This window comes from Hydractinia symbiolongicarpus, chromosome 9, assembly GCF_029227915.1.
Source record: "Hydractinia symbiolongicarpus strain clone_291-10 chromosome 9, HSymV2.1, whole genome shotgun sequence".
Classification (NCBI taxonomy): Eukaryota; Metazoa; Cnidaria; class Hydrozoa; order Anthoathecata; family Hydractiniidae; genus Hydractinia; species Hydractinia symbiolongicarpus.
The window spans coordinates 22,835,061-22,858,421 of record NC_079883.1 but is presented as its reverse complement, the minus strand read 5'-3'; the positions used below and the strand labels follow the sequence as shown (position 1 = coordinate 22,858,421).

Genomic DNA, 23,361 nt, shown 5'->3' with positions numbered 1-23,361 from the left:
TAATATTACATCTATATAATAATACGCCAGTTCTGTCTGTGACTTTTGCAAAGTGGATAAAATTTCTTTGAAAACGTCTATAAAACATCGCCTATAAATTTGTTCTGTAAATTAGCAAACTTTGATGTTAGAGCAATATTGACGTCAAAGGAAAGTATATTGAGATTAGTGAAGCCATTGCATTGCACTTATAAATTTAAGGCTAAATAACTTGGAAACAGGTGGAAATAACTGACGTCATCTCCTGTGTGGGTAACTATAGGCACTACCTGGGACCAATTTGGGTAACTTTTTCAAACCTGGGTCACCGAATCCGTTTCCGAATGGACGGGTTAAAGACGTCATCAAAAAACCTTTAAACCTTGATATCTCTGCAACCGTTTGTCAAAAGTACATAATCCTATACATTTTTTTCATCAGCGTTTCAAGATCTATACGATGAAGGCAACAGGTATACACATTTCTGAAAAAAAAATTTTGTGTTCTGACATGTCTCTGCTGACGTCATCAAAATTTTAATGACGGTTGTTTTTCTCTGTTATCCTGCCTAAGTGGATCTTTCCACGGGCTTTATCGACTAGTTTTAAATAATACTAATCATCAATCCATCTATAAAAAACAGGTTTTTATTAGTTGAATTTACCATAAACTTAAAACTTATGCAAACATGCAGAGTGATTTGTATTTGTGTGGGATAAAAAAAGACATTTTTGCTAAATGTTGATGTGGCCCGGGGTTCCATAAAACATAAAATATTTTTTTAAGTATACAAGGGTTCGAACTACAAATATAAATTGATCCCTCGTAATTGGTTATTTCCTTGCAACAAAAATTATAGAGGCAAATAAATAATGTTTTGGGTTAATTATGAAATTATATACAATTATGAAACGATGTGAAAAAAATATTGAAACGATTTCCATATGATGAAAATCGTTTCAATTCGTATTAAAACTAAAACGATCTTGGAGACGATCCCTTAATTTTCCTCAGGTATTCTGTCAAGATGGCACAAGATAGGAAGATGCTTTATCCAAAATGCGATTCTGTGGTTTTAAATTTAAATTATTATTAGAATTACGTCATTCAAATATGACGTATTGTTGCATAATACCGAAATGTATTGGGTTCGCATTTAGCAGGAGTTTGCGGAAAAAGCCTGGACGCACACGCACGTGTTTTTGAGATTTTGTATACCGTTGAAGTTTTCAACTAAAATAAAACCTTTCGAACTGTAATCATCATTCAATAATCGAAATAAATAAAACGAATAATGAAAATCTAGATGGTAAGTTTTTTTTTTTATTATTCTTTGATATTATAAAGAAAAAATAAAAGCTAGAAATAAATCAAAATCGAAAACTTTTTCCACTGGATACTTTGTAGATTGTAAAAAGAAAAACAGAAATATATATTCGAATCCATGAAAGATGTCGATGTAGCAGTTAGAAATCTCGAGATAAAATCATTATTATTTCTCTGTTTAAAAAGATAAATCATTCGGAGTTGCTGGTGAGTTTTAAGATATAATAAAAAAGATTGATCTTTTGACCAAGAGAAACAAAAAGCAGTAGTCTTCTTTAAAAAAGAAAATGTGTTACCAACTTAATTTTTCAGATATTAATTTAAAAAATCACAAGATTCTCTTCGAAGATATCAAGAACAAGGAGTCACCCCAACAAATCCTTTGGTCCGGAACTCCTTTTGTGATTGTTGAAAAAAAACCTTTTTGGTACGAAGTTCTGTCCTGGCTGATAACTACACGGTTTGTTTGGGTGACGAAAACAACTATCCGTCATGTACTTGCATGGATTGACGTAAAACCTTGTTGCCCTGTAGCACATCCTATCCGTCATTAGTGGCAATGTTGCAGATGTATCCTGGAAATCTTTATTGTCACGATACACTTTTCTTGGATCATGAAGTACGATTTTATTGACATTAATGATGTCGAAACCGAGTCCGTTTAATTGATTCTATTCGTAAAATATGTTTCCCAAATAGGTTAAGGCCTCGTGTTGCAGAGAAATTTAAACCAAATCAAGAGCTTCTCATTCATAGTGTATGATAAAAAAGAAGAAAATCATGCAACATCTGTGGTTGAAGAGTTCCCTGAATACGATCCATCTGTCATTTATGATGTACCAACGGAGCTGGAGCAGTTTAATGACACTGCTGCTCAATTACCAATAAAATCTGGGTAAATCGGGGATCTGGGTAATAAGTGCGTCTAAAGGAAGCCATATTTAATGCCGAAGTATTTTAAAGAGGAGTTAATTTTAAAATTTTAAACCACGGAATGGCATTTTGGATAAAGCATCTTCCAAGATAGAAGGGTATAGTTTGGAAGAAACCACCAGATAGGACACCAGATAGTATTAAACATCAGACCTTGAAACTTAAATCCCCCAAACTTGTCCCTCTGGCTGAACTAAAAAAATTGAGACTATAAAACTTTGCAACGCAGCAACGCAATAATAAAAAAAATAAACTAACAAATATAGCAGCGGCAACGCAGCTACGCACTCAGCTACGCAAAACTCACTATTTCTAGATTAACACACAGTTGGTCAGTTAAACTGAAGTAAAATATCAACAAACATATTAAGTTGGTTTGTTACACTAAACATTTCGTCGCTTTCATGATTCTACAGTTTAGCCTCATAGTGTATACATTCGTAATGACAAATTTTTCGTTCTTTAAATAGTTTCCTTATTCATTTAATATTTTTAGTTATTAAAAAACATTTATATATTGCTATATAATGTTTTTTTTAAACTGGTTTAATTTTAAAAACAAAGCTTTTGCTCAGATCCCTCTGCACTACTAAAACCATTTTCAACTATTTTTCTGAGTAGCTGCGTAGCTGAGCATCTACGTTGCTGTATTGCTGAGTAGCTGCGTTGCTGAGTAGCTGCATTGCTGCGTAGCTGAGCATCCACGTTGCTGCGTTGCTGAGTAGCTGCGTTCGTTGCTGCGTAGCTGAGCATCTACGTTGCTGTATTGCTGAGTAGGTGCGTTGTTGCGTTGTTGAGTTACATAGTTTCAATTTTTTTACGGGTGGTATTCTCTAGTTGCTCCGCCCCTCTCCCTCCTCAGTCTTCTCTGGTAGTGGAGATAACCTTTTATAAGGAGGTTTAGAAACCATTTCAAGAGAAAGAATAACCTGGGTAAAAGGGCAACAGAACAATGGGTACCTAAAAAACTTTTTTATATAGAAAAATGGGTTTAAATTAATCAATCTGTTGGATGTTTAGGAAACCCAGCGGCAAAGCCAAAGCATTGTTGCATCCGTCCTAATTGGAAGCCATTTTGTAAATACAGATGGCTGCCAAACCATAATGACACACTTTAGTTATATTAAGTACATATTAATTTCAATTAGAAAGTGCATTACTACAATATGTTGTATTACAATAGTTTTTAAATGGTCTTATAAGTGAAAATAATTTGCATAAAATGCAAAAAACAATTAATTTCTTAATATAAAAAGAGTTAGATAGTGGTCAGTATTTTATTAATTAAGTTTTATTTGTTTTTATTTTTACTGAATCAGCAAAACAAAGTTAATAAGCATTCGCTTGAACCTGGAAGGTCGGACGCGGTTCAGGAAGCTGGTAGTAGCTAAACTCTGCTATGGGATGTACAGTGTAGTTAACTTTTTGATCAGAAATAATGTGATTATCCGTTGTAAGTAGCTCACTTTATGTTAAAATCGATGCATTTTTATAACTTCCAGCCAGTAGTCTAGTATAGTAGCTAAAAGCTAGCACCACGAAAAGCTAGCACAAAGAAAGTGAAAGTAAATGCACTGTCCGTCATATTTTGCGATTTTGCCTAAGATGTTGCTTTTTGTATTTGTTACTAATATTTTTTATTATTTTTACCTATAGCTAGCTAGCTAGATGACTTGCCAATGTTTACAAAAGTTAAAATGTTTGCGGGTTTTTTTCACAAGCGCAAGCATTTCTGTAGCTAGAAAAATTAGAAGAATTAAAAATTAAATCCAGTTCATCTTGGATCTTATGCATGCTACCCTAGGAAATCTTCAATTTGCATTAATAACCATTTTACCCTTTGCAAGTCCTGCTTTTTTACCTACACAAAAGTGCATGTATGCCCATTGTTATCAAAATGAAATCAAAACAACTATGTCACGTGGAACGAGGGTGCCGATAAGCTGCATACACCGTAAAAAGTGCGAGCGTTTTCGGGCGAGTTCGGCATTTTGAAAAAAAATTCAGGTATTTGCCCAAAAAAACCTGCATAGTCCCAAACAGTGCCTGAAAAAAAAAAGATTTACCACAAATGACTCTTGAAGAATTATTTAAAAAAGTATAAAAATTAAAATGGACTAACTAAGTGATAGCGAAGTTCTTAAAAGAACTGTTTTTTATGATTTTTAATAAGATTTACTTTATAAATAACTTACATATATATAAATTTTAAAAACTCAAACGCATTCTTTTAACTGTCATCCGCCATGTTTATGTTACAAGATGTTGCATTTCGGGAATGTTCCGGGCGAGTTTGGGCGTGTTCGGTGGATAACCATCATTTTAATTCAAAAAGACGCCCGTACTTGCTCGTATATCTGCGGGCGGTTGCGGCTTATCAACACCCTCTTCGCGTGGAAAGTGGTCTACACTAAAGACCCAAGGAAATTACATCACAGTTTTTTGTTTTAGATGTATATATTCAAAAACACATGCAGAAAAAATTAATAATTTATTATTTATTATGTTACCAACCAAAATTTATACACCCGGTAGGAGTTACAGTACAGTCCAGATGTAAGCGTACGCGTACGCTCAAGTTTCACACCTTTTTCTTGGAGGCGGTAGTTGTTTGTCTTTTGTTCTTATTAATTATCTTGCGAGTCTTGTAAGTCATTAACTTGCGCGTAATAAACAAAAGATTATCGAAGAAAAAATAGCTTATTATAACTGCGCGTAACTATTGTTAATAGTGTTAACATAACTATTCCCAATAGCATAATTGCAAATGTTATCAACTCTATCAATGTGACACGAAGAGCCATTGTTTAATATTTTTATTAAACAAATGTTTTGCGTGGAAACTAAATAAACTAGCGAGAAGGCATTGTTGGTTGCGCGGGTTAAATAAAGCTTTTAAGAGATAGAAATTATTATATTTTAACAAAGAATGAAACTTTAATTTTAATAGAAATGTTTTTTAGATCGCATTTTAAAAGTTTAAAACGAAAAACGGCGATAGAAATGTTTTTTTAGATCGCATTTTAAAAGTTTAAAAACTACAAACGGCGATAGAAATGTTTTTTTTAGATCGCATTTTAAAAGTTTAAAAACGAAAAACGGCGATAGAAATGTTTTTTTAGATCGCATTTTAAAAGTATAAGAACGACAAACGGCGATAGAAATGTTTTTTTAGATCGCATTTTAAAAGTTTAAAAACTAAAAACGGCGATAGAAATGTTTTTTTAGATCGCATTTTAAAAGTTTAAAAACGAAAAACGGCGATAGAAATGTTTTTTTAGATCGCATTTTAAAAGTTTAAAAACGAAAAACGGCGATAGAAATGTTTATTTAGATCGCATTTTAAAAGTTTAAAAACGAAGAACGGCGATAGAAATGATTTTTTAGAAAGTTAAAGAACGAAGAACGGCGATAGGAAAGCTTCGTTATGAACTCTATCAATGTGACACGGCGAGCCATTATTTGATAGTTTTATAAAATAAAAGATTTGCGCGAAAACTAAATAGACAGCGAGATGCATTGTTTAAATCTTTTAAGAGATAGAGCTGTTGCGCGCTAAAAAAACAAAGACAATGTTTTTAACAATAAAATGTAGCGTGATACTATAAAACGTCAAAAGTTATATTTTTAGATTTTTTCTTTCTTTGGTATTAAAATTTAATTTGTTTTCGAAATCTTATTGCGAAGGGAAAAGTCCTGAACGTAGGGTTTTTCCGTTTGCGTTGCTAAACATTGCTTTTTATAAAAAGAACTTTTAAAAGTTTCGCATGTTAAAAAATATATTTCGACGATAAAGAAATATTACTAAAAGTTTTAAAAGTAGCATTAGTTTTTTTAAAATATTTAGATCATTGCATTTCTTGTTTTTTAAAAGAGCTTTTTTTAAAAGTGTTTTTTAAATATATCAGATTAAAATCGCGTTACTATAATTAGTTTCGTTGTTAAAAAAAATTAAAATTCAATGGCCTTCGCGTTTAATTTTTTCTCGCGCAGAGTATTGTTTTTAAACAATGTTTCTTGCTATGCTTTTGTTTTTAACACGAAGTTATTATTTTCGCACAATTTGAATAGAACTCGCTATCCTATTGTTTTTTTTAACGAAAGCAATTATTTTTGCAAGTTGAGCGTACGCGTACGCTTACATCTGGACTGTACTGTAGCCTCTGATCAAATTATGACTAAATGCATATAGAAATACAAATAGCAAAAGATAACAAAGCCCTCAATTTCAACTACAGGACCCATATTTATTAATCCAGTTCAAGTGTATTTTGCAAAGTCAGACTATTTTGCAAACTATGCCCTTTGTCACACACTTTGTTAATAAAGAAAACACCCCATAGCTACAGGAAAAAGATTTTGTTAAATAAAGAAATGATGAAAATGATGAACAGAGTTGTCTGGTAGAGAGTGGGTCCTAATTGGATCCACCTAGATGTTATGCGTGTTAATAGTCGTATTATAGTGATAAAGTTTTTGATAGGTAATAGGATTGTCACTTTTCTGTGAGTTTATGCTCCACAGTGTGGGCTCAGTGAGGAAGATAAAGATCAGTTTTAGATGAGTTAATAGCAGTCACATCAAAGTTTATACACACTGAAATTGTTATGGTGGGTGTCGACTTTAATGGTCATGTTGGGAAGTCATCTGAAGGTTATAGAGGTGTGCATGGAGGCTATGGATTTGGGAGCAGAAATAAGGAAAGGGAGAGATTGCTTGAGTTTGGAATAGCAACGGACATGGTGGTTTGCAATACATCATTCAGTAAGAGACAGAGTAGGCTGATAAGATATGAATCAGGTGGCTGTAAGACACACATAGATTATTTTCTGGTTAGAAAGTCAGACAAGAAAGTGGTGAAGGACGTGAAAGTTATATCGGGGGAAGAGTGTGTTTCCCAGCATAGGTTGGTGGTTTGTGATATTATATTGAAGTGTTAAAGAAGCCAAGGGAAAGTATAGGCCCCGTCGTAAAGTCTGGAAGCTGAAGGAAGAGATTGTAGCAAGACAATTTAGTGCAAAAGTTCAGCATTAGCCCACAATGGTCATTGTGATAGTGACAATGTTGAAAGTACTTAGAATACTTTGAAGAATTGCCGTCTAGAAGCTTCTGATGATACCTAGGAGTGGACGAAAGGACCAGCTAGACATAGACAGACCTGGGGGTGGAATAATCAGGTTGACCAGTGTATAAAGGAAAAGAGGAAACTTTGGAAAGAGTGGAATAAAATACAGATAAAAAGCACACACACTATTTCTAGGTCCCCGAGCTTAAGGGTATATAATGATATGTAGACAAAGTGAACAGTTAAGGCTGCTAAATCCAGTTATTGCAGTCCTAACAGCTAACCACTTGCTGTGAAAGTGTTGACACAGCCAAAGTTGGTGCAAATTATCAGTCTTACCAGCTTGAATTTTGTAATGGATGTGGATCTTACAAAGAAGAACATTAATCACAAACACTTATCTACTTTAAAAACTGGTATCCTAACATGGTTATTGTTCATGATCAACTGTTTGGAAACCTTTCTGGTTCCAATGGTTTAGTTATTGGTCATGTAAATATAAATGGACTGTGAAGAAAGCTTCATGAACCAGCAATTTTATTAAATGAAGTTAACTTTGACATCCTTGCCATAACTGAGACACATTTATCAACGGAAATATGTGATTTGGAAATCTCAATAGAAGGATATAAAATATACCACAAGGATCGGAACAACGGCAAAGACCACTGGGGAGGTTGTCTAATGTACATTTCTAATGATTTAAATGTATCAGAATCAGACTTGATGATAAAATTGTAAATATTGAATCCATCTGGTTAAATGTTTTTGTGAATTCTCAACAGGCATTAGTAGCTTGTATTTATCGACCTCCAAGTGAAAAGAAATTCTTAAATAAATGGGTCCCAATATTGAAATCAGTGTGTCCAAAACGTAAAAACATGGTTATTTTAGGAGATTTCAACTATGACTTGCCTTACTTAAACAAAACTGACAATGCGGTAACTAACAGTTCTGCAAAGTCCTTGTATAGTTTTAATTTGGTGAACTTAATTAAACAACCAACCATTATAACAGATACATCAAGCAGTCTAATAGATCTCATTATAACAACGCAACTTTTCAGCAAATCTCATATTTCTCTGACTGGATGTTACGATCCATGTATCTGTGACCATCATTTGGTGTATACATCACTTAATTTTAAAAAACCAAAGCAAACACCAAAATTCATCAAAGTGTCAAAATGCCTTGATGAATCGAAATTAATAAAAGATTTTGAGAATGTTCCTTGGCAGATTTGTTCTATTTTCGATGATGTTGATGATTTACTTTGGTGTTGGGAACACCTCTATAAATCGATTGTAACAAAACATGTAACTGTCAGAAAAGTTAGGGTGAGACAGAATTCAAAACCATGGATAATGGTGAAATACGAAAAGAACTAAACAACAGACACAAATTGCTTTTAAAAGTTTGTAAAACATCAAAAGGCTCAACAGAATGGAAGGCATATAAGAAGTTGAAGAACAAATGTACAAACCTTGTTCGTCTTGCAGAAAAGGATTATTGGAAAGAAAAGTTTAATGGTGTATCAAGTAGTAAGTCATTCTGGAAAACTGTAAATGATTTTCAGGGTAAGAGATGAAATTGTGGAATTGCTACTTTAAAAGATGAACAACTTGGAATAATTTCAGATGACCAAGCCAAGGCAAATTTACTTAATCATCACTTTGCAACTGTTGGCAAGAGGTTAAATGGCAACTTTTCACCTGACCATAGCATACAGCACATATATATAGAGTAACTCCATGTATTGACACCATCGATTGTTCCTATGAGTTGTATGAAAAATCATTTAAAAACAGCGTCAAAGCAGATAAAGCATTTGGTGCTGATCAGATACAGTACTGTGAACAAGCTTTTTTTGAAATCCAAAGAGTATTAAATCAAGTTAGCAAGTGGGCTTCTCTGAACGGCTTCAATATTCATGCAGGTAAAACAGAAATTATGTTTATGTTTCGTAAACAGTTCATCAGTCCATATCCACATTTTAAATTGAATGTAAATACAATTAGTGTTACCAGCTCCACAAAATGTCTTGGTCTTATCATTGACAATAAACTGTCTTGGAATGACAATAAACTGTCTTGGAATGACCAGGTACATAAATTATGTAAAGATTTTCAATCAAAGGTAAAGAAGCTATACTCAATGAGGTTTATGGAACCTGGTGATTTAAAATCGATTTATTTTGGTGGAATACTTCCATCTGTGCTGTATGGTATAAGTGTTTGGGGTAACACTTCGTCTACGCTTATGAAACCAATAGAAAGTATTCATTTAAAAGCTGCCAGGTTCATCGGTAGAATCAAAAGGAATGTGAGCGATGAAACTGTTCTTAAAACATTTAACCGGAAACAAGTTAGCTGGTACTACAAGAGACATGTTGCGTGTTTAACATAAACATTTACAACAAATTGCCACCATCTCCTTTATCATCTCTAGTTGAAAAACGATCAACCACTCGCTGTACTCGAAAAAATATGCTCATCAAACAGCCACAATTTAGAACTATTTGATGTAAAACATCATTTCCTTATAGAGCCTTGGTATTGTGGAACAATCTAGCAGATGATATAAAACGGAAATTGTATGAAACCTTCAAACTAAACCTAACAAAAGACGTTTCAATTTTGAATCAAATTCAGTTTCAAACCTTTATTTCTGGTAAAGCACTAGATGATGCTTATGAGTATTATTAAACTGTAGAGTTTTATGTAAAGTTTATTTAATTTCATGTATTTGTACATATAATGTATTGTTTTAAATTTTATATTTTCAGGAGGTCCACATCAGTTTTTTAACTGCCATTGTAACTAACCTTCTTTAACAAATAAATTATCTATCTATCTATGAAGTCAGGTGGTAGTAAAAATATTTACTTAGAAGCTAAGGGTCGTGCTCGTACAGCAGTGTATAAGGCAAAATCAGAAGCAGGGAGAAACAGATTTGCAGATGTGTTAAGAAGGGAGGACCAGCGCAGTGAGGTATTCAAGATAGCAAAGAAAATGAAGAAGACTAATCAAGATGTTGTAGGTGAGAAGTGTATACGTAATAATGAAGGAGTTTGGGCTAGCACAGAGAAGGAGAAAAGGGTAGCTTGGAAGAATTGTTACAGGGGTTGCTTAACACTGAGTTTGAGGGGGACGAGGATAATTTGTCTGATGATAATGTTGTAGAAGGCCCAGCTATGCAGATCAAGACAGAAGGGATAGCGGAGGCTATTAGGAAATTGAAGATTGGCAAGGCTGCAGGAGTATCAGGTATTGTTGCAGAGATGGTAAAAGCATCTGGATATATTGGAGTTGAGCTTATTATGAGTCTTGCTAATCAGATTACAAAGGATGGTGCTATATTCCGAGTGAGTGGCAGTCGAGTGTAATAGTGAATTGTTTCAAGGGCAAGGTGATGCATTAGAAAGAGGTAACTATAGAGGTTTGAAGTTGGTTGATCAAGTAATGAAAGTTATTGAAAGAATGATTGATAAGTTACTTAGAGAACGAATTGATATAGATAAGATGCAATTTGGTTTTGTTCCAGGGCGTGGCACTACAGATGCAATATTTTTACTCAGACAGCTTCAGGAAAAGCATTTAGGAAAGAGAAAGAATCTCTATTTTGCATTTGTAGATTTAGAGAAAGCTTTTGATAGAGTGCCACGTAAAGTTATTTGGTGGGCTATGAGAAAATTAGGTGTGGATGAGTGGCTAGTTACGATAGTAAAGTCTATGTACAGCAATGCTAGAAGTCGTGTCAGGATTACCGATTCACTTAGTGATGAATTTAGTGTACACATCAGTGTTCTGTACTTAGTCCTTTGTTGTTTGTTCTAGTCTTAGAAGCGCTGTCGATGGAGTTCAGAACAGGTTGTCCATGGGAGTTATTGTATGCAGATGATTTGGTTCTCATAGCAGAGTCGATGGAAGAATTAGTTGAAAAGTTTGAGAAGTGGAAGAAAGGACTAGAAGAGAAAGGGCTAAGGGTGAACACAGCAAAGTCAAAAGTCATGATTAGTAGCATTGCAGCCAAGTGTGACCTTGTAGTTAGGAAAGGGGTTGGTAGTAACTCAATTTTTTGACAGACTTGCAAGCATTGGGGAAGTGCAATAGTATTGGTGGAAGGTTAAGAGCTGATATTCAGTTTGTATGCAAGCATTGCAAAGGTGAGATTATAGAGAATGAAGTATTTCCAGCTTCAATGATGTACAACAGTGGCTCGTTAGAGATAGCTGAGAACTTCTGTTACTTAGGTGATATGTTGGGCAGTGAAGGGGGTGTTGGAAGAAGTGTTACTTGCAGGATATATTCTGCTTGGAAAAAGTTCAGAGAGTTACTTCCTTTGTTGACTAGCATAGTCTTGTCAATTGAGTTAAAAGGTAGGTTGTTTGAGGCCTGTGTAAGAAGTGTTGTGTTGTACGGTAGTGAGACATGGGCAGTGAAGCAGGAAGATCTTGACCGTTTATTAAGGAATGATATGAGAATGGTTAGGTGGATGTGTAACGCCAGTCTGAGAGACAGAAAGAGTTCAGATGAGCTAAGAAGCAGGCTAAGTCTCCGTAGAATTAAAGATGTTATCCAGATAAGAAGATTGAATTGGCTGGGCCACTTGGAAAGAATGGAGGGGGATAATTGGGTAAGAAAGTGTAGAAACTTGATAGTTCCTGGGGCAAAGCCCAGAGGCAGACCAAGAAAGACTTGGCAGGAGGTTATAAGGACAGACTTGATACAGAGGAAGTTGAGTTTAGATCTAACACAGTCTAGATCAGATTGGAAGAGGGTCATTAATATACCCCGTCTAACCCATGCTAGCATGGAAAACGAACGTTAAGCCAAGAATGATGATGATGATGATGATTTATAAAGTATTTGTGTAATTGATTCCTTAAAACTCCTCAACTCCCCTCAATTTTAAAATCTCCTCAAAAGTCTTCAAATATTCTTTAAAAGTAGACTTTTAACAACTTCTCCTTAATTCTCCTCAATTTTTCCTTTTGCAAAACCATTACATTCTATATTTCTAAATGCATTTCTTCTTCCCTTGTGGCTTAACCTTTCAAATATCCTCAAATATTCTAAATTTTTTAGAAAAAATATAACTATCTCCTGAAATCTTCTCTTTTTTATATAAAATACTGTCTTCTTCTTAAAAAAGCTTGAAAGTTCTTAAGAAAAGTTCTCAAGCCTCCTCAAATTTGACTTCCCTGGACTAATGTAACAAATAAAAAAATAATGTATCATCACATACCACGGAGTCCCCTAAAGCTTATAAAACATAACAAAAGATAAAACCGAGAAAAAAAATTTTTCAAAGAAACTGGAAAATTTCACTCAACTCAAAAATTGGTTGCCGTGGTGACAGTTAAATGAAATTTAAGCCAAAAGTAACAGAATATAACCATAAGCGGATAAAAAGTTATGGACGAAAGTTAAACAGGAAGGGTTGAATCATCTGCCTGCAGCACAAAATATACTGGTTTAAAATGACACTGCTAGGTTTTTAAAGCATACTTAAGCTCTTCTATTAAGCATGATGTATATGTAATGTTAAAGACACTAAAGCTTTAACACAATGACATGTGTTCATCTTGACTTATAATCCTTTATTTTTACTCTGGTTTTGTGATTTGTTTACAATTTTTGTAGCAACCTCGACTCATTCTTTTTTTAATCTGAACAATAAGCTGTTTAATTTCTAAAAAAAATTGTCTTCCCCCTAATTTAAACCATTTATCTTGTGTAATGTTTTTTTTTTTGAGAATTTGCTGAAGTCATCAAATTTAATTGTTAATGTGCTTTTTAATTAAACAAAATCAAACTTTTTTATGTTTATATAATTTATTGTTAATCTTTCATATTTATACAATCGTTTGGTTTTCCCCCAAGTTTAAAGTTCACGTCATTAAATTTCCTTTTGAACTTTCAACTTCCTCAAAGGTTAATAAGACAGATATTACGGTTTTAATTAAATGAGCTTCTCTATTTAAAATTCCCTTTATAGTTTTTTATCTTCTGCTCAAAGCATGTCTTATAATAACGTGTATAGTTTATTATAAGGTTGTGACCATCTGGTGGTGAATTATTTTTTCTTCATATTATTTAGGTGCTGCTGCTTTATATTTATTTTAATATAGTATATATATTTTAGTCAATATATAAAAAATATTAGCCAGCTCAACATCTTCCTCAGTAGAATGGGTACATTAAAAAGTGGATGGTTAGAAAAACAAGGTAATTGTTATATATACATACATCATGTGTTTTTGAAATTGTGTGTCTTTTTGTTTAGCAGGAGAGGGCAAGTATATTATACCACTCTCACGATATGCATTTAAATTGGTCCAGCGTCATCACTATTGCTAATTCTAAACATCCATTTTTTTTGAGTGGCTGTGTTTTTATAAGGAATGTCAAAGAAAGGATTTTTCAAGTGCTTTTAGAAAATAAATATAAGTAGAATGGGTACATTAAAAAGTGGATGGTTAGAAAAACAAGGTAATTGTTATATATACATACATCATGTGTTTTTGAAATTGTGTGTCTTTTTGTTTAGCAGGAGAGGGCAAGTATATTATACCACTCTCACGATATGCATTTAAATTGGTCCAGCGTCATCACTATTGCTAATTCTAAACATCCATTTTTTTTGAGTGGCTGTGTTTTTATAAGGCATGTCAAAGAAAGGATTTTTCAAGTGCTTTTAGAAAATAAAGAATAAAAATATTTAGGTATTTTTTTTTTATAAACAACCTAAAGTTTGCTTAGAGGCTTAAGTTTTTTGGACTATTTTTAATATTTTGGGAGTAAAAGTTGTTTATTTTTCTCTTATAATTTATAAAATTGTATTCCTCTCTTATAACCATTATAACAATAAAAAAATAAAAGTTTTAAGAGAGGAATTTTTCTATTTTAACTTTTTATTAAACTGCAATAACTATAATCCTACAATTTTTTTAATGTCATAATTTAATTGCTCCAGCAGTTGCATAATAATTTCAGATCAAATACACACAATTCCACAATCATTTTGTTTGTTCTATATTATTTAACTCCCTTGTTGCTCCAACAAAGATTATACTGAAATATTTAAATCTAGGATGAAACTTTGCTTTAGTAAATTGTTTCTTTTTTTGGCTAATTTAAGGCTCACAGGTTTATTTCTTGTGGTGGTTCATAAAGAATTTAAAGAGTACTAAAAGATTAAAAACTTTGAATCATGTGTCAAGAAAAACGTCTTTAACACTCTCTTTATTTACTTTGTCTTCTTTTTTTCAGGAGGTGGAATTTTTTGGAAAGACTGGAAACAAAGACATTGTGTTTTATATCGAGATGGGGAGCTGTCTATATACGAGAAAACAACAAACGCTACTGCTGAACTGAGAATAAACATGCGTCTAGATTGTAAAAGAATTGATGTTGGATTTGATTGTGGTGGAACCATAAATTTGCCAAAAGGACGAGGTGATGTTGAAGCACTATTTGCTATAGTTGGAAAGCACAAAACACACATCTTTCTTGCACCATCAGAAAGTGAATGCAGGTTTGTTTCTAGTCTTTTCTTGTGCTTCGTTATGAAACAACACGTATGCATTTAATGCATTTGATAATCTTTTGCAGTTGATAATCTTTGGCATGTGATAATATTTTGCATTTATAATCTTATAATATAATAGTGAAAGGAGATTTATCCTGTTGAACTCAAACCTAGAAATTAAAAAAAAGGTTGCGAAGCATTTCGCAAGTTGCAAGCAAAATTAAACTATCCAATACTTTGTCCCTAGCGCTTCTTGTTTAATTGGCGCTAACATCTTCCGAAATACATCAAAATTGAATATCATATAGAAGAACCCTGGGGAGGAGGTAGGAAAATGAACGCTCTGCGGAACAATTCGTTGCTCAAAAACAGTTTTTTTGCGAATAGACTGCGCGAGTATTTGATGTGCGTGGGATATTCTTTTCGAAATGTGCGAGAAAATTAGATTACGCGAAACTAACAAAAACGAATAACGCGTGTTAAAATTTTGTACCGCCTTTTCCCACAGAATGGTAAAAGTAAAGAGCGCAATACAAAATTACACTTTTAGCAGTATTCCGAAAGATATGTGATACATCGAGTTGTACTACCCGCAGAAGTTGGTCCTAACGTTAACGATTTCGTAAATGACCTCACAACAAAACAGTATTTTTTTCACGTAAAAATACCGGCAGTAGAAGCCACAGAATCTGCTGGAACGAATTTCGAAAACTCACGGGAAACAATTAAAACAAAAACAAACAAATCAAAACAGTTTTTTAACTTTATCAAGATTTATTAAATAGCTTCAAATTTGGGCAGAAAAACAATAACGGATTCGCCTTCTTTTCACCACACGTATTAGAAGATTACATCACTCACTCCCATTGTACACAATCTAAAAGAAAAAGAAAACATTTTCATATAGTGAAGCTTCCAGTGCCTTTAAGGGATGGCCAAGTCAATGGAATTAAAAGCACTGTTTTTCATCTTATAAATAATTAAGGTTAATTCGGAAAAGTATAAAAGAAAAAAACTAAACAATTTGGCAACTTTACTAATTTTATACGCAAAGTTCCAACCATACCAACAGTTTCCAAATCTGACAAAACAATTTTAGAAGTGTTTATTTTTTCAAAATTTGATTGATGCAAGGCCAAGGGAAATTAAATAAGTTTATTGTCCTAGACCCATTTAAAAACATATGCTTCTCATCATTCGGGTTTTTTTCAACCAACATTAATGTAATCACCCAGAGGAAATTATGTCTCTTGTGTGTGTTTTAGAAGCTGAGTACACAAATACACAAATATTACAAGTGCTGAACTTTGGCAATCATATTTTGCAATCAGACCCTTTTAAAAACTATGCTGAACCATGTCAATTATTAAATTCAGCACTAATAGAAAAGCACCTTGGATAGGATTCTTTGTTGGGCGAATAAAATGACTGACAAATGGTTTATCGTGAATGAAATAGTAATTTTTACACAAATAATTTAAAAAATAATGAACTTTGTTATGTGGGTTGTTCTTAAACACACGTGGGTGGTGAACAAAAAACTGTGATGTAATTTCTCTTGGTCTATTATTCCTGAGAATTCTAAAATAAGAGGGTGTCAATAAGCTGCAAACAGCCACATATATAAGGGCGAGTTCGGGCAACTTTTTCGGGCAACTTAAATTAGTGATTGTCTTCCAAAACCGCCCGCACTTTCCCGAACTTGCCTGGAGCATTTTCAAAATTCAATTCCTTGTAACATACCTTGTGGACGATAGTTGGAAAAAGATGCTTTAAGAGAAAGAAGTTAATAAAAATTAAAAGTTATTTATCAAGTAAATTTTATCAAAAACCATCAAAAACAGTTCTTTTAAGAACTTTACTACCACATAGTTTACTTTATGGTCTATGCAGGTTTTTTCGGGTGAATACTTCAATTTTTTTGCAAAACGGTAAACTTGCCCAAAAACGCCTGCACGTTATACGGCGTATGCAGCTTATCAGCACCCTTGTTCTAAAATTACAAGCAGTTTCGAAGATGCCCACGCCGTTTAGAGGACGTGGTGCGGCTTGGGCATCCTTGAAGTTCTGTTTAATGACAGTTTTAATGTTTTAATGTCGTTTTAAACCTTGTTCTCAGGGAGGGTGTACGGAAAACTAATTCCTATTGACAATTACATTGCTGTTGGTTTGATAGCAAAAGTGGATATTTTTTTAATTACTGAAACAGGTTACTTATATAATAAATAAAAAATGATAAAAAACGGTTGGTCAGCTGACTCTAGCGCCCAGAGCTATTTGTTTTGTCTGCGCCCTAGCTACAGGTTTTCCTATATCTGGCTATCAGTTAGGTAGTAATACAGCTTCTCCATATGTATTCTACAAATTACTTTCAATTCTTTTATACAAAACTGAGCTCTAGCTAGCTACCTTTCGTGTGATTAAGCCTTACCTTTATTTGGATAAAACCAATTAAAATTGATAATATTGTATTCTTACATCCTCTTAGAAACAATAAAATAAAACACAGCTCGGCGCGTTTTAATTGTACAAATTACTTCAATTTTTCTTTAGGAATGGGTACCTTACACAGGAGCTTTCCAATCCAACTAAAATCTCCAGAAAAAGCACAGCAACAAAAAAGCTTAAAATACACAAGTAAAGTCGATTAGAAACAGGACTAGCAATAAATTTTTTCAAAAGAAAAAAACCGTTTTAATACTATTATATTTCATTAAAATACAACTATAATAGCATTAGAAGCAAAATTGCAAAGTAATTAATTAATTATTTATACCATAATTAGCTATAATACAAAGAAATAAGGCATATTTTGGGTCTGTAAAATATACGTGTCTAAAATGCCGACTACCGTTTCTTGTTCACGGCATATTCCTCTTTGTGTGTTCAAGTTCGGCGGACGTATAATCCGGACCAAAAGACGGGGGGGGGGGTCAAAATCCGGGGGTGGGGGGGTACGAGCCGTACTTATTGCAATTTTTACTAAACTTATACTTTAACCCCTCGGTCCAAACTTATTTGTTTTATTAGAAAAAAAAATACCCTAGCTTTATGTGCAAAAATATCAGTCCTATTTCTTTACGCTGATTTTATATGATTTTTTTTCTATCGAAATTTTGAGAATCTCAATAATTCTCTTGGTATACCTCGCGTGTAGCAAACGTGCTCCACAATTTCGCTTCGCTCGCTTCGCTCGCAAAGCTCAATTGCTTCGCAAAAAAACAAAGATTTGTGTATGATGATAATAAACAGATATTGGATGTGGTGGAATCGAATATCGAAAAGTAATCTGTCGAGCCTGCGATATTCATCAAAGCAAGACTGAATAATTTCGATATCCGATTTCATTGAATCCAATCCAATGTCATCCTCCCGAAAAATAAAAGGAAAAAATATTACTGTTTGAATTTGTGAAACAAGTCTTTCCAAATTAACAACAAAGCTTTAACATTTAACATAAAATTTTTTTCCCGTTGCTCTCTTACGTCGAGATTATTTATAATTAAATGAATTGTTTTTCTTTAAGCCGATAAAAAATTTGAAGGAGTGTCTCTAAAAATATCCGAAAGAACAATTTGCTTACAGGTGGATGATAATTAACCATGTATTTACCATGTGGTAAAAATTATGTTGTTATGTTTTTAGAGAGTGGGTTGGTATTCTGGAAAACACAAGAACATCTGCTGTAAGTAGTTTTCTTTTGTGTGTTGAAGATTTTTGCGTGTCAAGGCTGTTTTATTTGTCAAGATTTTTTTAGTTCATGTACAACATTTGAACTGGTTTAACAATTTAATTTCCAATGTAGGCTCCTCCATCGAAAAAAGTTCCCATGGCACCTGCACAAGAAAATATCCCGCCTCCAGCATATTCACCAATGGAATATAGTCAACCCTTAGGAGCTGGTAGGAATTTTTTCAATATTAATTTTTGGAATAATATTTAGTATATAAGTTTTTTTTGAACTGTTACTCGGTGTCTTGAAGTTTTTTTTTACTACTTTGTAGCATCTAAAACAATGTCCTCCTTTTTCGAATTTTTAAGATAACTCATTTTAGTCAAGGAAGGGAAATGAAAATCTTTTCCAAGGTCAAGCGTCTCTCATTATACTCAGTTCTAAAACTTAATTCCGGGGGGGAGGTGTAAAATAAGAAGGGGTTGGAAGTGGCCCTCTATAGCACAGCTGTCCTACTCAACCTTATGTTTTGATTTGACGTGGAATCTTTCACTTTGATTCCCTGCAGATTCAAATTGCCCTAGACGGTAAAATTGATTTCTTTAAGCGATCCGTTTTACATTACACTGCCGACGTTTTATGTGCCAGTAGCAACATTAGTGTTAACAATGTTTATCTGTCTTCTATGTTGTTGATTACCTTTTCTGTAATTGTCCACCTTTTTCATTCAACAGGTAGTACTGCCCCTCCGCCTTCCGGCGTTGTTCCACATGGTCAACCAGCCTACCAGCCTGCTCCATCAGCACCTGGATATTACCCACAACAAGGTTATGGACAACCATCATATGGGCAACCGATGTATGGGCAGCCCATGTATGGACAACCCATGTACGGTCAACCCGTGTATGTATCTCAAGCACCACAACAGCAACCTCAAGGTAACAACAATACGAGAAATATGATGCTTGCGGGTGGAGGTGGTCTGTTGGGGGGTTACCTATTGGGTAGTATGATGTCTGAGAGCATGCACCATCACCATTCAGATTACGGTGGTGGTGGTGGTGGTGGTGGCGGATTTGATGGTGGCGGTTTTGACGGAGGTGGATTTGATTTTTAAGTAAAGGAAAACGATTCGTGACCTCAATAAGTTTAATGACGGAATTGACGAACATCTCATTAAAATATTTATAAACTTTTTTTAGTAAATATAGCTTGTACTCGACATGTAAGAAATTAATAAATATGTAAAGATTTTTATTAAACATTAAACATTTTGCATAACATTTAAATATATAAACCTTTTTTTGTACCTATAAACATCTGTAATTATATAATTTATTATATATGTAAAAAGTCACGCCAAGAAACTGTATGCGTATTTAAAATTTTTCTCTTTTAAATTTCTCTCTTAAACTTGTAATAAACAAATAAATAGTAAAGTTTTAAAATTTTAAATTTAGTGTGTTTTTTGTTAAATAAATAATAATGCACATGTCTAAGATCTTAATAATGTGCGCTGATGATACTCTTCTCAAGTGGACTTGTGTTGTGGTTTCACCAACCTCGAACACGCAAGGGACGCAAGGGTTTTAAAAATTTGCCAAAATTGGGAATGTTTGGAATTTGCGCTGTGGCGTATTTTGGGAATTTTCGCTATGGCGTATGTTGGCAATTTGCCTTACGGCGACTAAAAATAATAACAAGGTATTACTTTAATTATTCCACTTCACATAGTATATAATAAATAATTTTTTTCCGGCCTGTTTTTCCGCGGATGTGCCATATTCAAAGGCCTTAAACTTCCGCGAAACGATTTTCCTAGACAATTTACTAGATATAAACTTTCACGAATCAATTGAAACTGAAACATTAGCTTCGCGTATTAAAAAAAAATTTTTTTTCGCGTTCAACTTCCGCGAAACGATGCTTTCAAAAAATTTCGCCACAAACTTTCGCAAATTTGGACAAAATTCGCGAAATTTACGAAAGTTTTCGCCCACGAAGGTGACTGCACTTGAAGTAATGACAATATAAAGACCGTAAGACTCAAGTCCATCTAAGACGAAGATGTTATTATTTTTCCTACGCATGTGCAGACCAGGCTAAACACCTAAAACAAAGTTGCACTTTTCCCTTCGACTTAAAAAAACCCGTTTCTTAGCCAGATGAGGCAAAAGCGACATATCAAATACTACTGATGAAGCACGCAGAAGAATACCAGTTTTACTAAATTTTTATTTTTTTATTTGTGTAAACCTGTTTATGTTGTTACATAAAACGGACAGGATGCAGAACGAATAGCAAGATAAAATAAAGTAATACAGTTATCTACAGGTAACTCGAACCTCGGATAACTTGAACATTCGTTAAGTTGAATTAATTATTTTCCTCGGTTCCTTGGAGGTTCGAGTTACTGGGAGTTAACTGTAATAATAGTATAGAAGAATCAAACAATTAAAAATGTGATAAAACGTTCATCTTAACATGTGAAAACATAAAAATAAAATATTTCGGTAAATATTAAGTAAGTATTTATAGGAGAAAAATAATAAAAAGAGACCTTCAACACACCACCCTTCCAAATCAAATTGGCTTGGTTGCCATAGCTCTGATCTTTGCATGTTCCTTTGTCGACATATCGAGGTTGCGAAGACCTTATTTCTTTTTTTTTATAAAAATCTGGATTTGTGATTGTTTTAAGTCGGTGAAAATATATCGCATTTTTTATTTGTATATCGTGCTTGGTGTAACACGCAACACGATTTTCGCCGATAAACAGACTAGAGAGGTGGCGATATAGCAAAGTTACGGTAGAAATGAAAGAAACCGCCCAAATAAAGGGCTCAAAGGCGCCTAGCTATGCCTTTTATTATGACTTTTCCTGTAAAATCCATTTTCCTCGTTCTTATTTTGTTCTTTTTTATAGGTCGTTAATTCAAGGAATTGAAGTATTGATACACATGAGAAAGTCATCACAAAGCAACCCCATCATGCAATGCATATGAGGACAGCTAGTAAATAATGCACATTTTTGTACAGTTTTGTAAATATTGATTGAAGACGGTCTACAATATGTTTTGTCAGACATGAAATCGCTGCAACAAGAAAGGTTTTTCAACACACGAAGAAGACTCTCTCTCTACTATTCTATCACATTCGAAATCAGCCGCGCGAATGGGTTTGCAAGATGAAAATTGTCTTCGCGCGCATTTTTGTTGTTGTTATATATTGTTCTTTTGTATAAGCGAGTTTTCTTACCAGCTTTCATAATAATTTTCTATAGTCTAATAGCTGGTTGTCTTTGATGTTTGTCTCAAGTGATAGAAAAAATGAAGAGTTTTTCATCATCATGACAAGGTGGTAATAATTCCTGAACGTCCCTTTTTTTAAAAATTTATATGCAATTTCCTTAACATCTTTAACAGGGTGGCCATGCTTTCTGTAAATCCTAAGTTGTTTTTTTGACAAAGTCCATTTAAAGTCCTCATAAATCCTATAAATAAAATACCTTAAAATTTGTTGTTGTTTTTCAGATTTTTTAACAGAATTTTTTCTTTAAAGTATAAATTTTTTTGACGACTTTTCTTTCCCTGACTTTTGTTATAACCCTTCAAAATCCTCTATTTAATCTCCAAAATTTTCAGAATTTTTAACAATCGTCCATATTAATTAGCAAAAGTTTTATTGTCAAGTCCTTCAATTTGGAAGAGAAATATATGTGGCCATCCTGTTCAATCATTTCGGAAATTTATTTTGTCCACTTTTTCTGGTGGTACTGTGTTTAGCTATTGCTTCATTATGTGATAGAGATTTGTAAAAAAATTTATTACTATTGGTTTAATGTTAAATGAAAATTTTAAAAAGAAAACTGGGATTCAGGTTGTTAACAGGTTGCTCTTGCCAGCAAGAAGAATATTTTTATTTAAAAAATTATAAATAAAGCGTTTGAAATATATATTTGTTAATTTTGGTAAGCCTGATTTTTGTAAGCGGGTATACCCAGGGCGTATTATGTACGTACAAATAACACTGCTCCGGAATGTACATAACTCATCTTGAGTATGAATTAATGCGCCCTGGGTACAAATTTTGTAAAAATCTTTGTTAGTCTTTGTAATTATATAAAAACTAGATAAATAAATTTATAAATACAAAAATACATTAGTAAATAAAATTTTTCTGTTTAATGTATCTTATAATTCAATTTTCTTGAGAAACTTTATAAATCGCCCTTCCTCCCCCCACACCCTTTATGACTCAAAAATATGTTTTTTTGCCATTGATAACGCTAACGCAAAAAAAGGTCTTTATATTTAACCCCTTTTTTTCAGGTTTCCTTTTCAACATTTTTGCAGTAATTAAAATGTAAACGATTTTATACAGAGAGACATAAATAAAATTGAAAGTTACGGATTGGCGAAAAAAGATCCACAATCATGCAACTTTTTCACTTCCTTTGTAGCTCAACTTTGTGACTTACACAGTCGTTTACAGAACAACATTTTGAGTTCAGCCATGTGCCTTAGAGTTTTTTTAGTAGCATTTTTAAGAGCATGACATTGTCTCTGCCCCCTAAAAGTCCTTTTTAGAGAAGTCCCTTTTCAATTTAATTTTGCAGAATCAAAACCAAACGATTGGGCCACAGACTAGGCAACAGGGACACCTTGACAAAAATGCGGATATATACGGAGGAGTCTAAAACCGGAAAATACACACTATACCTTAAGGGAAATAAATTTCGCGAGTTATAGTCAAATTCGCAAAAATTACTTCCTGCGAAAGTTACTGGGAACTCGCTATTTGCGAAAATTAATTCCCGCATGACAAAAATCGTAAGTGACTTTCAACCTCA

At 33.5% G+C, this 23,361-nt stretch overlaps 1 protein-coding gene across 2 annotated transcripts; it reads left to right on the top strand.

Moving 5' to 3' along the window:
- Positions 1–3,590: 3,590 nt before the first annotated feature.
- LOC130657655 (uncharacterized) lies at positions 3,591–22,700 on the top strand. Of its 2 annotated transcripts, XM_057460661.1 has the most exons (7): positions 3,591–3,691; positions 13,451–13,533; positions 14,578–14,842; positions 18,482–18,521; positions 18,642–18,738; positions 19,244–19,447; positions 21,436–22,700. In XM_057460661.1, the coding sequence occupies exons 2-7, from the start codon at positions 13,497–13,499 to the stop codon at positions 21,441–21,443; spliced, it is 651 nt and encodes a 216-aa protein (XP_057316644.1). In that variant the 5' UTR covers positions 3,591–3,691; positions 13,451–13,496; the 3' UTR covers positions 21,444–22,700. The 2 variants fall into 2 exon arrangements, with proteins under 2 accessions (XP_057316644.1, XP_057316645.1); XM_057460662.1 differs by lacking the exons at positions 3,591–3,691; positions 13,451–13,533 and adding an exon at positions 13,657–13,797.
- Positions 22,701–23,361: the final 661 nt, after the last annotated feature.